The sequence below is a fragment of the Hippoglossus hippoglossus genome, chromosome 24 (genome assembly GCF_009819705.1).
Source record: "Hippoglossus hippoglossus isolate fHipHip1 chromosome 24, fHipHip1.pri, whole genome shotgun sequence".
NCBI classification, from domain to species: Eukaryota; Metazoa; Chordata; class Actinopteri; order Pleuronectiformes; family Pleuronectidae; genus Hippoglossus; species Hippoglossus hippoglossus.
The window spans coordinates 18498340-18513154 of NC_047174.1; the positions used below are offsets into that span (position 1 = coordinate 18498340).

The 14815-nt window shown below is 43.2% G+C and overlaps 1 protein-coding gene across 3 annotated transcripts in view; it reads right to left on the reverse strand.

Annotated features, from left to right (window-relative positions):
• Window positions 1-14815, reverse strand: part of bach2b (BTB and CNC homology 1, basic leucine zipper transcription factor 2b) — a 94359-nt gene that overhangs the window by 12051 nt on the left and 67493 nt on the right. For all 3 annotated transcript variants that reach the window (XM_034579621.1, XM_034579622.1, XM_034579623.1), the window contains exon 3: window positions 4620-6131. In XM_034579621.1, the coding sequence (XP_034435512.1) occupies window positions 4620-6131 (1512 nt within the window). The remainder of the gene's footprint in view (window positions 1-4619; window positions 6132-14815) is intronic.

The window sequence follows — 14815 nt, forward strand, 5'->3', positions numbered from 1 at the left end:
TTTTTACCTCTATCAGCTTCATTAAAAACTTTATTTATGCTAGAAGCATTGAAATTCATGTACATATTTCCATGGAAAAATCTACTGATCCTTTTTTAATGTACTGGCAGCAGCAACTGCAATATTTGGAATAAACACATGAGGAAATTCATAGTTAACTATGAAAAAAAGTGTCAAACTTCATTAACAGAAAATCCCCAACACCAACACAAACTTTTCAGCATTGGACACGCTGTTTGATTGCCAAGCTATTTCTCAGAATCTGAGTGCAAAAACACCATGGCACTCGCTTCCAAGCTGCAAGGATGTGGCCAAAAGCAACACAACAAGAATCTCGCAGATTACCACTGTAAGTTAGCTGGATGCTAAATGTCTCAGTGGTGCCAGGACGACCACAGGATGTAAAGCCCTGCAGAGGAATAGAGATGTTTCTGTGCCCCGGCTGGCCCTGAGGGCCCTCCTAGTTTGCTGTAGCTCAGCTCTAGCAGCATCCCGGGGATCGCCAGTCCGGCCCGATCACACACTACACACACTGTCCTCTTCTCTGCAGACTCAACAAATAAAAGTATTCTCTTTAAGGTCTCTATTTTTATCTCAGCGCTCCAGAGTGATGCAACACATACTTCAGGATCGATTCAGGGGTATCTCATTACCCTGTCACTACATTCTTCGTATATAAATGAATCAAGGTAGATAAATATAGATTTCAAAGTAAAACACTCGGGTAAACAGAACTTCTGTTGCTCAGTTTGAACAAGTCTCCCTCTGTGTACGTGGTAGGCTACAAAATAAGGCTCCCTGTGTTAGCATAAGTACATTTTTATACATGTTCCCCTTGTTAAATATAGATTTAAGAAGGGAACAAACATCCCACCAATGTTGACTTGAAACGTCGAAACTTGCTTTCCATTCAGCTGCGCTCATCATCATTGAGACATTACAGATACAGTACGTCTTTGTAATGGTTTACATAATTTAGCCATTACTGTATTTACAAAAAACTATTTTATCACAGTTAACACTAACAGATATTGTCAGGTTGCTTTAACTAAATTAACCACAGTCCCCTGGGATGAATGGCCAATCGGACTCTGACCACAGCCAACTCAGTAGAGCATCTCTGTCATTGTCCAAGGCGCGTAGGATATTGAACACTTTCATTCTACTTCATGTTTTTTAAAATATATATTTTTTTTCATTTTATAAAACAACGGAACAAAACAAACAAAAAACTGTGTGCTAATGTATCAGGACTGCTTCATTATTCCTCCCACTCGCTCTGAGATCAATATTTGCACCTCAGTGGCCAGACGATAAACTGAAATGAGCTCAACGCCTACGCTGCAACTCGGAGCTGCAACTCGGAGAGACACAAAGAGAGAAGGAGACAGACTGAGGAACAAATGCTTCTGCGTGTATCGTGCATCTCTATACGTCCAGATAATTGTAGATGCAATTTCTCCTTCAGAGTTGTTAAATCCAAGTGGGATTGTTGCAGCCCACATAACATTAGCTGTGACCTGCATGATTGCAATATCTGAACTACTGTTTTGAGACCCGTCCTGTGGTTCTGCTGCAAATCAAGGCCTGTAAAGCCACCCTATGTGGACACTGTAATATGTACTAAAGTGTAAAACAAAGAGTAAAAGTAACACAAATAAGTAAGAGTGTAAAGACATTCAAGTGATAGAGTATAATGTCAGTTTCTTGTCTCAACATCTCAGCAACTTTGATAAGATCAGCACACATAAGCGAGCATATTGGCTGTGTAGTGAATGGAAAAATGTATCTTCATGCTGTTGGATTCAACTTTAGTTTGGTTATTCATGGGTGAATGCTTGTGGCTCGCTGCAGTTAATAAACCTTGAATTCTCGATGTTAGAAAACTGCTTAACAACTAAAAAGTCAAATCACCTGAAAAAAAATTGTGTCTATCACTTTAGGTAGTTCCTTTCACACTGATGCATGTTCCAGTTTCCATGTTTCTGATAAGTTTGGTTTAAACAAGCTATGTTATGCTGTAAAGGGTGAAACGTCATGATTGCCAGCTCAGACTGATTTGCAATTGGTCCAGCGCATGTATTGGCGGAACCTTGATACCATGGTTCCACACTACGATTACTACTGCCCAGACTCTGGCTCCATATGAGGTCAAAAGTGCAAAATGGTGGCAACCGTGGCAATCTGGGATTTTTTTGCTTAATTTTGAAGTGCAATAATTAGAAAGTTAATCCAATCATTACTGTTACTAAAGAGTTAGGCTAAGTCACACCTACACTGATTTAAACAGACATTACTTCGTCATAAAAGTAGGCTACGGCCAATTTACTTGATAATCTAAACATGACACTATATATAAACTCCCCCTAAGAGAGCCGGAGAGAAGAATGTGTTATTGGCCTAAGTCTTTTTAAGGTGACTGTGTCTGCTGTCTGTGTTTAGCTCCTGATAGTTCTGGGCAGCTCCAGTTCTCTGGGCAGTGCCCAGAGACCTCAAGTGACTCTGGCTACCTTGAATGACAACGCACTGGTCAGACCGGGCTGCAATTTAATAACTTCCTTCCTCATCAGTATTCATTGTGTCTAGTCCGCAGTCCTGGGCCACAGCTATTTTTTACCAAAGCAGCTTTCCCCCTCTGCTATTTGTTCGGCACACACAGTGAGGACGGCCCTCTCCATATGTTTGTTTGTACACCCGAATTACTGAGAAGGGTGGTAGGACAAACGAGTGCCCCAGGAAGCATGAGGTAGCATTTCTTCACCACATAAAGGCCAGAGAGAAGTAACCTGACACGGAACCTCATTCTGTAACTACCCCTCTGTGACCTCCACTATAACACCGGCACAATAAACTGTAGAGCAGGCAGATCTGGGAGACATTCATTCATGAAGAATGTTATCAACAGCTTGTGATAGTTAGTCAAGAGCTGGCAGATAACCCTGTATGAGTCAATACTGTGTGGAGTAATGGACGGCCTACAATGGCTGACACTTACATACAGTATATAAACACAGTCTCACCAACACAAAGGGAACTGATACGTCTTGCAGTCGTTTTTTGAGCTGGGTTGACAGCTCAGTGCTGTAAATCAATCCCACATAATATAGGGCAGCACATTCAGCAGGCCCTTCAGAGCCCCATAAATCTGATGGCGATGGGTCATGCTCGGAAGGTAATAATTACACATTACTGCTGAGCCTCTTTATCTTGCAACTCTGTGCAGTGGAACTGAATTATTTCCACGGAGAAGCACAATCCTGTCATATAGCTCCCTACCCCTGCAACACACCAGCATGCTCTGTGAATCTGATCACCATGGCAACACACTAGTTTCTCTCTCTCTCTCTCTCTCTCTCTCTCTCTCTCTCTCTCTCCTATGTGCACTTTAAATAGGCCTCTCCACCAAGATCAGCAGAAATATTTCTTTCTATGCATGTAGACATCAGGCATCATGGTGGTAACGTGATGCCAAAAGTTTGTAATTTCATATAAAAAAAAATCCACAGCAAGGCAGTAAACGAAAAACTGAGCCTGTTCCAAGTGTCTAATAGTATTTGAGACATTTTAGTGATAGAGAGTTTTCATCAATAACAATAATAATAATAATATGTTAGCAAAATGCAGATGGAACTAATCTGATCATTAAAGTAAACAGCAGCTCTATGAGGAAGCAAAGGTGTTCTTTGTGAAATCATTTTATTGTCTTTTTACCTCAGGTGGGTAATCGGCTCACTTCATGTTATTACACCTGCGCTGCACTGCATCTGTGAATTAGAGTCCCTCACTGATCTTTACCTGGTAAACAACAACAGTCGTCTAGTCTGCAGCTTGGAGAACGTCTGCCCAGGGGGATTAGGGGAGGACGATTAGAGGATTGGCTATTCATCCGTCACTGCCAGCACTGTCAAACTGCACTACAGTCCTGTCACGAGACTGAGCGCAACCTCTCGCCCACTCACATTCCGGAGCACAGCACTGCTGTGATGTATTGGTTGTAATCCTTTCGCAACGCATTGCGCACCTTCACTGCGGCTGGGTATCACAGCTAATTGTTGATAGATCAGAAATGTCAGAAGTTGGCTGGGCTACACTGAGAATTAGCATATGCAGATTTATGGAGGCGGATTATAGATGTCAGTGCTTCTGCTGGGATAAAATTAGCTAGTTAGACTTGTTGGCACTGGCAGAGGGAAAAACATTACCGGAGGGAATCACTTCAGAGGGCAGGTCTACCCTGGGAGAATCCTGACCCCTCAATCGCCTGCAGTGCTTTTCACAAATGCTCTACTCACAGCTAGGATGATCAACCAATCACAGTCTTAAAAACAACACCACATCCTCATGTATTTAGAGTGTCCTAGTGCATTTGGGCTCACATATTCAGACTCATTACACAGATCTCCAGCAGAGCATAAAGCAGATTAATAATATCAAAGCACATCTGTGCCCTTTGGTGGTGCTGTAAATCTTGTACTGAACACTCCTACTTCAATTACATGATGATTTAATGACTGCTAATGCAGACCTGGAGAGCAGGGCACTGCAATATAATTAGCCATGGTGGAATTGAGTGTGATGTATCATTGTGTTACATGTGAAAGACAATGTTTTACACTCACCTCTGGACCCCGATCCTGTACGTTGCAGGACTCGCTGTCTCCCTCTGAGAAGGACCCTGACTCGTCGCTAGAGTTGGTGCCGTACGACTGCTCACATTTGATCTTGGGCTGCCCTTGGTTAAAAAGGGTATCCCCTCCCACACTTTGCTCTTGCTGGTCCACATTGAGGCAGCGTACCACATTGGAGCATGGTGAGGAGGAGAACTCAAATTGTGGCAGGCTACAGGGAGAGCCTCCACTGCCGTCCTCCGCATAGGAGTATGAGGAGCAGGAGCTGGAAGTCCTGGTGTGTGTCTCACAAGTTGGCGAGCGCGGGCATACTTTGATTGGCACTGGGCAGCTGGTGTTGGGCCGTGGGCGGCATAGAAGTGGAGGTTCAGTGGAGGTGGTGCTGGGAGAATAGGTCTGGGAGGTGGGGAGAGACTGGCTGGATCCAGCCCAAAGGCCCTTTGGCATGTGCTCAGAGAGCTCCATCTCCAAAGAGTTCCCTCCTGGGTAGGAATGCGCTGGGGTTCCCAGACGTTTGCAGGCCCCTGAGGAAAATATGACACTACGACGGTCTAGCTCAACTTCCTGTTTGCAGACCCCATCACAGGAAGCAGATTTGAGAGACAACCCTGCTGGGAAACCGTCCATGTCCTTTGGGGATGTAAGAGTCAGACCCAGCTCCCCAGTGAAAGGCCCGAAGTCTTTTTTATGATCTCCCTGAGAGTTTCCTTTGTCCTGGGGGCAAACAAGTCTGTTGGCGAATAGCTGCTGTGATGTGTTGGGCAGGCTGGGGAGGTCAATCCCTTTCTTGATGAGGGCTCGGAGGCAGGAAGGAGACTTGGTTCTCTTGGTTCTTTCAATAGATATTGGGTTATCCATCTCCATAGCTGTCACAACGTCCTTATCCCTGACATCCTGCTCATCCCCTGACAGGCACAATGAGATGGCTTCTTCCTCCACCTGTGGCTCAACTTTGATCTGTGCCAAAGGCAGCTTCCCCTGACCTGCCACTGCCCCACCAATGCTGCTCTCCTTTAATGTGCTTGGAAAACCTGAGGTACTGGTGTGTGAGGAGTTGTCATTATTGTGCTTGTTGCAAGCCCACTGGTATTTCCTGTACTTGGGGCATCGTGGCAGGTCTGACACTCCATGTCTATCAAAGTCCAGCCGGCCATCCGTGAAGTTACTGGGAATAGCAATTGCTAGCCGATCATTGTCAGGGCATCGAAAGGAGGTAAGGGCATCAGCACACTGCTGCACCCTAGGGGAGGTGGGCCTTTCCATCTCTGGCTGCATGCTCTCATCCTCTGAGTTGTTAGCCACCGCAGCCACCTTGTGGTAGGGCAGCAGGCCATCATCCTCACTGCGCAGTTGAGCTTCCAGGAAGCGAAAGCATGAGTCCTCGAGGTTGTGCATGCGCAGGAATTCGGCACAGCGGATGACCTCCTGGATGTTTTCTCTGCTGAGTAACAGCTTAGCAGTGTAGGCAAACTGCAACAATGGGGCAAATCCCCTGGCAGTGACCTGCAAAAAAACAGGGAAATTGCCAGCATTACCATCAGCACAGCCATTGTTCAGAGCATTCGGAGTGTGGTGAGATATCCCGACAGCTCCAACAACCATAAACAAACACTGTGAAGTACCAGTTAATCTTTTTATCGGGTCAGCATTGAACATTCTACTGTATACAGCAGTAAATAAGAACTGGTACTCTGGGAATGTTGGCAGGTTGTGTGTCCATCCTCATATTCATGATAACCTGTGGGACATTCCAGCAGTCCACCTCTGTGTGCTCTGTGGTCATAGCATTGTTACTGCTATATATTTGAAAAACCTGGACTTACTCAAGGAAAGATGTCTAAGCACAAACGCTGCTTTACATTCATTCAGTTTCATGTATTCAATTTTGGATGCAGGGGGAGTAGAAATCATGCCTTAAGTGTGTTGCTAGAAGGCCAAATGATGGTCATTCTTTATGACAGTGAATTTACAGAGTTTTTATAGCGTGATACTGAGGTTTAGTATCAGTTCCAGAACCTATGACACTGATACCAAACGAAGGCTAAGTTAGTTAAATATTGTTTAAACACAAGCAGCCTAAAAAATTGGTTGAAACTCCAAAAACTATTATTTAAGTCAGGAACTATTTGGTCATAAACAAAACAAATCAGATTATGAATCCAAGCACAATGAAAACATTTGCCACTTCACACTACACTGCAGGTCTGATGGACAAAATAATGATGTTGATTTTCAGCCCCCATTATACTTTGGTTAAACCTCAGTTGAAGAGTTAATTTTGTCCTCACAACATTGAAATGAATATTTCTAGCATCGCTCTTTACTGTGCTCTGATCAAGACTTGCCCCCACTGCCTCACTTTCTGTGTCAGTACCCTGCATCCTCAGGTCAAGTGCCTGTAAAGCCTAATGGTTTGTAAGACTGTGGCTTATCCCTGTTGTGGCCATGTGGCACGGGATGAAAGAGGGAAGCCTTCCATTTAGACTTAATGCCAGATAATTAGGTAAACTCCTGAGCCTGCAGAAGTCCAGACTGCCCTCTGCTGTCACCGAGCACACAGACGAGAGAAAGGATCCACAGGAGCTGGCTGTAATAGAGGGCTTGTCTGCTGTTTAGAGATTAACGTGAGGTTCACACTAGGTTGCGTTCATCACTTAAGTCAGGCTCGAGAATCCAGTCCCTGCAGCCTTACCTTTGTTCATTTCCTTGGTGACAAGCATATTACTGTTTAGGCACTCAGGGAATGTGATCAAACCACACATGGAGAAAAGGTGCGCTCACAAATGCAATTACCATCGATTCCCTTTGAATCTGGGGTGGTATTGTTTGCTCCACAAAGTGTCTTTTCAGGGTCTGAGCAATGTAAACGCTTTTTTACGAAACCTAACAGAGGCTCGTAGATGTAAGGGATGAGCATTCCTATGTGGTTTTAATGAGCCCACAGTTTACTGATTGTTTTGCTGCCTTTGTTGTCGGAAACGAGAACATGAAATAACCCATAGTGGAACAGCATTCGCTGTGCGAGATCGGCAGCAGCTTCCAGAGGTCCTCCAATCTCTGCCAGACACCTCACTAGTAAAACAGGATTTATTTTCTCTGCTATCAAGCTTAAAAAAATACAGAATTGACTCTGTGGATTTTTTTGCTCGGAAAAAATAGTTTGGTAAGGAAACAAAAAGATGTCAGTATAGATAGCTTGAGGAACATGACTCCAAAATACAGATGGGGATAATGTGGTTAAATGCATTATCTGTTATGATCTGCTGCTGGGGGTTAAAAACAATAACAAAAAGACAGAGTTTGGTGATGTTGTGAAGTAGTGTGGGACAGTGGGAGTTGTTGTCTTCACGACCATTGATTACATCTGTGCTCATCAGACAGAAGGTTTTCACCACGAGGCAAAGTAAGATCCAGATGTCTGATGACTAACATGTTTCATCTGGATAAACTTCTTTGTTAAAAATGACATCGACATTTTGATAATCACATTGCTGCTGCATGTGTCACTGCATCATTAACAGGCAACAGACCATGGCCTTGTTTAAAATTATACACTTTCTTTTGAACATTTAGAATCATGTAATTAATCATCTCTTTGTAACCTACTGTAGGTCCAGTCTTTTTAAGATGTTTTAATGTGTAAATGGTAGCTACAGCCCTATGCTTGTGACTGTGGTGGAGCTATAAATCAGTCACTTGCATTTTAACCACTATGTTTATATAATGTAGTGGCACAATTTGATTGGAGTGGTTTGGTATGAGGAATGCTACTTGTCGTTTTTATATTGGTTTCTTTCCTTTTAAAATGATGACATTAGAGTTGCCTTTTAAAAACTATTTCAATGTTACCATGTCGTTAACACTATCGGTTTAACAGCTTTAATTGTATGATTTTAAATCACTTATGCATTTGGATAGATTCTCCAAGTGTGTGGATTTCTACAGGGCAGACGATGGAGCGTGCTGTCTGACACACCACTCCAAAATCTCCCTTAGGTGTTCATCTGTGTTGGAATCTGGTGACTGTGGAAGTCAAAGCATTTGACAAGTCCCACTGATCATCCTATGATAAACCCATTGAGAAGCATCATAACCTGTTGGCCCTCCATTGCACATTGTTCTCTTCCACAAAGCCACTGTTATCTGTGAGTCTCTCTTAAAACACTATGAGTTCATGTTTCTTGTTATTTGCAGTGAAATTTGCTGCAGCTCCTTCCAAGCGATAGCTGTCAAATCTTTCCATTCTTCTTTCAGCTGGCCCATAACAGCTTGAGATATTTCCCAGTTTGCTTTATAAATCACTACTTGTGGTCCTCTTACCCACATTGCCAAAGAAGCAGTGACCAGTTTTGATCAACCGTGCTATAAAAAGCAAGTTGTGCATCGCTTCGTTAGATGGGTTTGCTGTTGCCATGTCTCATTTGGGCTTAAATCGGAATTCTCCTGTTTGTTTCATTCACACATCTGCTGGTTTCTTTGTTGCGCTGATATGATTTCAGACAGCCAAATGTTTATGATCTAAAACACAATGCCAGCAGCAGACTTAGCAGATGTGACCTATGCTAAATACACATCTGTTTGCATACAGCGTACAATGTGTTATGGGCCAACTATAAACACTTAATTTAAGATATTTCAGTGTTTTTTGATCTGCATGGTGCGCTCCAGTCGGTTGTGGTAGCTGAACCTCCTTCTTGTGTTAACCCAGTGCATCCACAGCCTGTATTTTCCAGTATTCCTCTGGTCTGAAGCAGTGAGCTCCGGCTAACAGACAGTCCAACGGCACTGTGAGCATCGGTCATTGTGAAGAGGAAGCTGCTGACTCCATATCTGTGCTGGGGGCTTGTGAGTGTATGTGTGCACCTGCTTGCGCTACAGTAAGGGGGTGGGAGTGTGTGTGAGTGAGTGTGATGTATTGGGGGGAGGGTAGAGGCTTTGACTGGACGAGCTGCTCTACTGATGAGCACAGCACATCCACTACACTCCTGCTGCAGCACACACATTTCTGAACATGCTGCATTAATGAACCCGATGAATCTGAATCGCTCTTTTTCTCTACCAAGCAGCAATACTTTGCTGTGTGTGCCACTTTTATCTTCACAATCATGCCGCTGCGTGATCTTGATTATATTTATAAATTCAGTATTTAATTTCTGCATTGAAGGGACCCTCCAGTGATTTACCATTACAACACATCCATAAAAAACAGTCGTTTTAGACATAATGATAATATGATAGGATGGATAAAATCTGTGCAGAAGAGGCAGTGATATTTTGATTCAGCACTTGTATGAGCTAATCTCCACAAGCACTGGCTCCTACTTTTACCATAATGCAACTAAAGGCATTTTCTTTTAATGAGACCCTTTCCCTCACCTTTCAAAATTCAAACTCCTAGTTTAGCTTAGGGCTGAGGAAGCTTTTTGCAGCTACAAAAGACATTTGAAAATTTGTATACACTTTACACAATGTGTAACGAATACCATTTTGTTTCTAAATATTTTAATTCTCTTCTTTGAGGATTTGTGTAGTAACTAATGAGTTTTCAGTGAAAATATGAGCAGGTTAGACATGAAGAAATTAAGTCGGTTGAATATGGTTGCAATAAAGTTACAAATGACAAAGTTCCACTGCAGGTGGAGCAAAGTTAAGACACATCTGCGGAAGTTGAAATAGTTTTAATTGAAGACAAAGATTCTAGCTTATTCTGGGTCTTGGGACTTTACTTCATAGTTATATGAAGAAACAAACCAAAACTAGATCGACTGGTTAAAATGAACAAATAAACGTTGTTCCTGATGAGTCTGAACTGTCACACAAACAACCACAGACACACTCGATACACAAACTGGCTGTGTGTGATGGATTGTCAGACTAAACAATCAGTCCAGCAGCAAATTAATCAATCAACGGTTTCTTAATGATAATGAAGTTGACATTACCAGTGTAAAATATTTATCTGGACCAGTAGTGACCCCTTATACTTGGTTAATCATTAACAAGTAGTCAAATAATTTGTTCAGTTGAGACAGCACAATGGAGTTTATACTATGTTGCCATGTTTCATTTTTCACCACTTGTTATTGTAAACTTTCTACTGTGTCAGTTGAGGCATGATATGTAAATTAATAGTTATTCTACTCACACATAAAGCGCACACACAAAGAACAACATACATAACAGCCTTTTCGTGTTCTGAAAGTGTGCACGGAAATATCTACAACGGCCTCTCTTCATAAGCATGCATGCACGCGCACGCACGCTCGCACACACACACACACCCACACACACACACACACACACACGAGTTATGTGTGGTAGATTGAACCATGCCGACCGCATTGGTGAGGCAGTGGTAGCTTAAATAAGGCCGGCTGCATCCAAGGCTGCTGATAAACAGCAATGCCGCTGGAGGAAAAAGTGCTGAGCATACCAGGGATCTATTTTCAGCTAGTATCAGCAGCTGCTGCCTGCGGGAGCACATCTTTATGTGTGCCCTGTACCATATGTGATTACTCCACTGTTACAACCAGCACAGCAGCCTAATGAAGGGAATCGCACAGGGAGCGACGCAGGACGGAGGGAGGGAAGAGGAAAATAGTGGGGCACGGTGGACGGAGGCAAATGAGAGAGGGAGAGGGATGGTCACAATGAAGGAAACTCACGGGTAAACAAAGAATAGGATACACGGAGTGTTTCCTGGTCATTAGCTGGCCACCATGATGTTTGAAACATGTCAGCTGTTAGCAGTACTTAGTGTATGAGTTAAGACAAAGACACAGATGTATCAACAGGACAGATAGGGGCCATTTTAGTCTAACAGTCCTGTGCTATGTATCTGGAGTGGACAAGCAATACCATTACAGGGCAGGAAATTACAGGCAGAGGCCAATCACAAACACTGGCGATTCACATGACAATTTTAGGAAGCCTGCCAAATATCCTTCTATAAACAGGCTGAGCAATACTACATCACCCTCCCCTCTCTCCCTCCTACCCTCCCATAATAACTCTCCCTCTTCCCTCACCCAGCACTCCTCCCTTACATCAGCCTTTCGCCTTCATAGTAGAGAGGACTAATGTATTCAAATGGGCTTCAGTGAATTCCTGCATGTCATGCATGCTAATGAAGACACGGCATGGCATGACAATGGAGCGCTTCCCCGTGCAAGAGAAAACACTGCATCTCCGTTGGAGGCAGCCGCCGACGCTTTAACATCAGATCTGCTGAGTAACCTGACATTAACCTCTGTGTTCGCAGACAAACAGTAAGGAGCCTGAGTCACAGCTCCAATGAAAACGAAACGGGTGCTGCACTGTACACTGTCATGACGCCATTGTGGGTTAAGCTGTTTTGCCGGAGGAGATGACAGGAACTGTGCAGGGACAAAGGCCTGCCGCGAAGCCAAAGCAAAGTCTTTGATAAAGACAGCTGGAGCAAAACATACAGTAAGCAATCAGACAGCCTCTTATTTGTCTAGCACTCTGCATTAAAGACACATTAAACTGATAAATCCAGTATAATGAGACACTGCAACATCACCTGGATAAAAAAAACAAACACATATGACTAGCCGCTTACAGCACATTACAAAACCAGTTAAAATGCCTTTATACCACTCTGGAGATTCTGCATATCCATCCTTATTTTTTATATCATGCTCATGGTTTCATTCCAGATTGATGATTGGTTTTCCATCCTTTCTTCCTTCCAAACAACCATTCTTTCCATAAAGACTCAAAACTGCCTTCACTTGGAATATCACCAGTGTTTTGTTGCCAGACAACGTTACTTTGACATCGTGAAAAGGGTCGTTGCTGAGAACTGTGAATACATGCAGTTTCACAGAAATGTTGAGAAGTGTAAGTAAAGTGTCATTTTCTATGTCATTAGAAACTCAGATGTTCGTGGTGCTGAGCTTTGGGTAAGTAACCTCCCCCTGACTGGGGATTAAATCAGATAGTGTACATCCTAATCTTACCTAAGCTTACAGTAGCGACCAGACACTGTGGAGGACATGACCTCAGCTTTACACTGTTTAACACACAACAAGATTGTCTTTGGGCTGTTTGTTTCTGACCAAACACATTTTTTGAGGCGGAGCAATCAATTACAATCCAAGCTTTTTTTTTTGTTACCACATACGGCAGAATTTTAAGCCCAGACTGATGAATTCTGCGTATTCCTTACATTAAGAGGGATGTTCATTACTTCTTTGTGCCGGGTTTGAAGGTTAAATTTAAAGAGCACATCCATGGGTGTCACACCGCGCGCTGTCTCCCAGCAGGCCGGCTGCTCAAGGTGCTCCTCTACCCGGCCGCTCACACTCAAGACAAAGACTCTGCATCTTCTCTGTCAGCTTACGGGCTGAGATGTGCCCTTGTGTTGGCAGAGAAAGAGAGACCCCCTGCTGGACCGAGGGGGTTGGGTATTAGTGCCAGCACTCCCACCGCACCATATCACTCCTCTCTGTGCTGCTCCCTCTTCATATTCTACAACCCAACCCCCCATCTTTAAGGAAGGCTCGGTCCCTGCCTCCTACCATCTGTCTAATAGGCTATATGTGTGTGATGGTGTCCCGGCAAGGCCCCCTCAGATAAGCCGGCATCTCACCGGTCCAGCCCTGATCATCTGTTTGACCTGAGGTGGTGGATAGATGTCACTTATCAACCTTCCTAAACCAACACAAGACCATTACATTTGTCTCAGGGCAGAGGGTACCTATATAGTTGGGTATAGTGTAAGCTAACTACAGCTACTTGAATGAGGTTGGAGAAAGATTGTGGATTCTGTTAAAGAACTGCTTGGTAAAGGTTGTAGTCTTGGTAACAAGAAACTAAATTTGTCAGTGATGGAGTACAATGTTTCGCTGACCCAAGGTAAGACCCTGATCTCCCTAAGAGGTTTTGCAGTGCAAGTGACCCACTACTCCTGCCTTCGCTTTCAGGATATGACAGTCATTATTCAGGTGGTCACGAGAAGTTGCTTTTCAGGAACAGAGGAATAAGTCATATCCCTGCAGCGACTGACCACGCTTGTGAAAGTTGCATATGTTCAGATGTACAAATGATCAGTAGGAATCCCCTAATGTCTAAAAACAGATTCTGCTCATGAGCCTTCTGCTTATTTTTGCCCCATCCTCTCTAGGATCTTCTCGTCTTCAAGTGAGGGGCATTCCAAACCCTTTCTAGATACACTTTTACTTTCAGGATCGGGAAATACATTATAAAAATTAATTAAATAAAAAATAAAATGAACTAACAACCAGAGCTGTCATTTTTGTGTCTGGTCATTCTGACAGTAAGCCAATTTGTTTCTCAAACACTCCCAAACCTATGATTAATTTTGGATTATACCATTATTAAGACAAAATTTCCACTTGACATAGACTTTATATATATATAATATATGTTTCCTCTATTCCCTATAACCTACCCCCGACTGTAACTAACCCCAACTCTGGTCGTATCCCTCACAACAATCAGGACAAACTACTTTTTTTATCTTTTAATTTGTCATAACAACAAACTCTTCAGAATTCCGTGCAACTTTTTCAAACTGTGTGGTGTAAAAAACACTGTAGCCACAAGCAGTAGTTTCAATTTTAAGTCTTTTTAAAACGAATTACAGTGTGTTTACCTGTGTGTGTGTGTGTGTGTGTTTTCTTTTGGAGATGAAAAATGTGCAGTATTCCTTGGCTCGTGACAGAGGAAAGAACTGACAAACAGGAGGTGGTTTGAGGTCTGTGAACCAGCACTCTGCTGAATCACAGTACTGACCCCCCTTTTTTCCAGAATATAAATCATAGGGCACAAACGTTAGCCAAAGATCCTCCACCTAGTGGAGCCCTACGCTACCCCTGCACTGGTCTGGAATCAATCACTCCAGCCAGTCCCAACATTCCCTCAGCGGACAAGTAGGCAGTGCAAGAGCCAATAAGTGGAATCACGCTTTGACTGGTCATTTGATTCATTCAAGCCAATAAAATGATTCCCTTATCTGATGAAAAAAGTTAATTTGCTATCTGATGCAATTTCAAAAAAACAATTCAGTGTACATAAATATTTGTGATTATTATTGGATTTTCACAATAACCCTCATGAGAGCCAAGGCTACATGCTGCTGCATTTCTCCTTGTAGGTAAGCGGTAGTGATGGTTGAGATTGACCTTTTTCATCACTGCGAG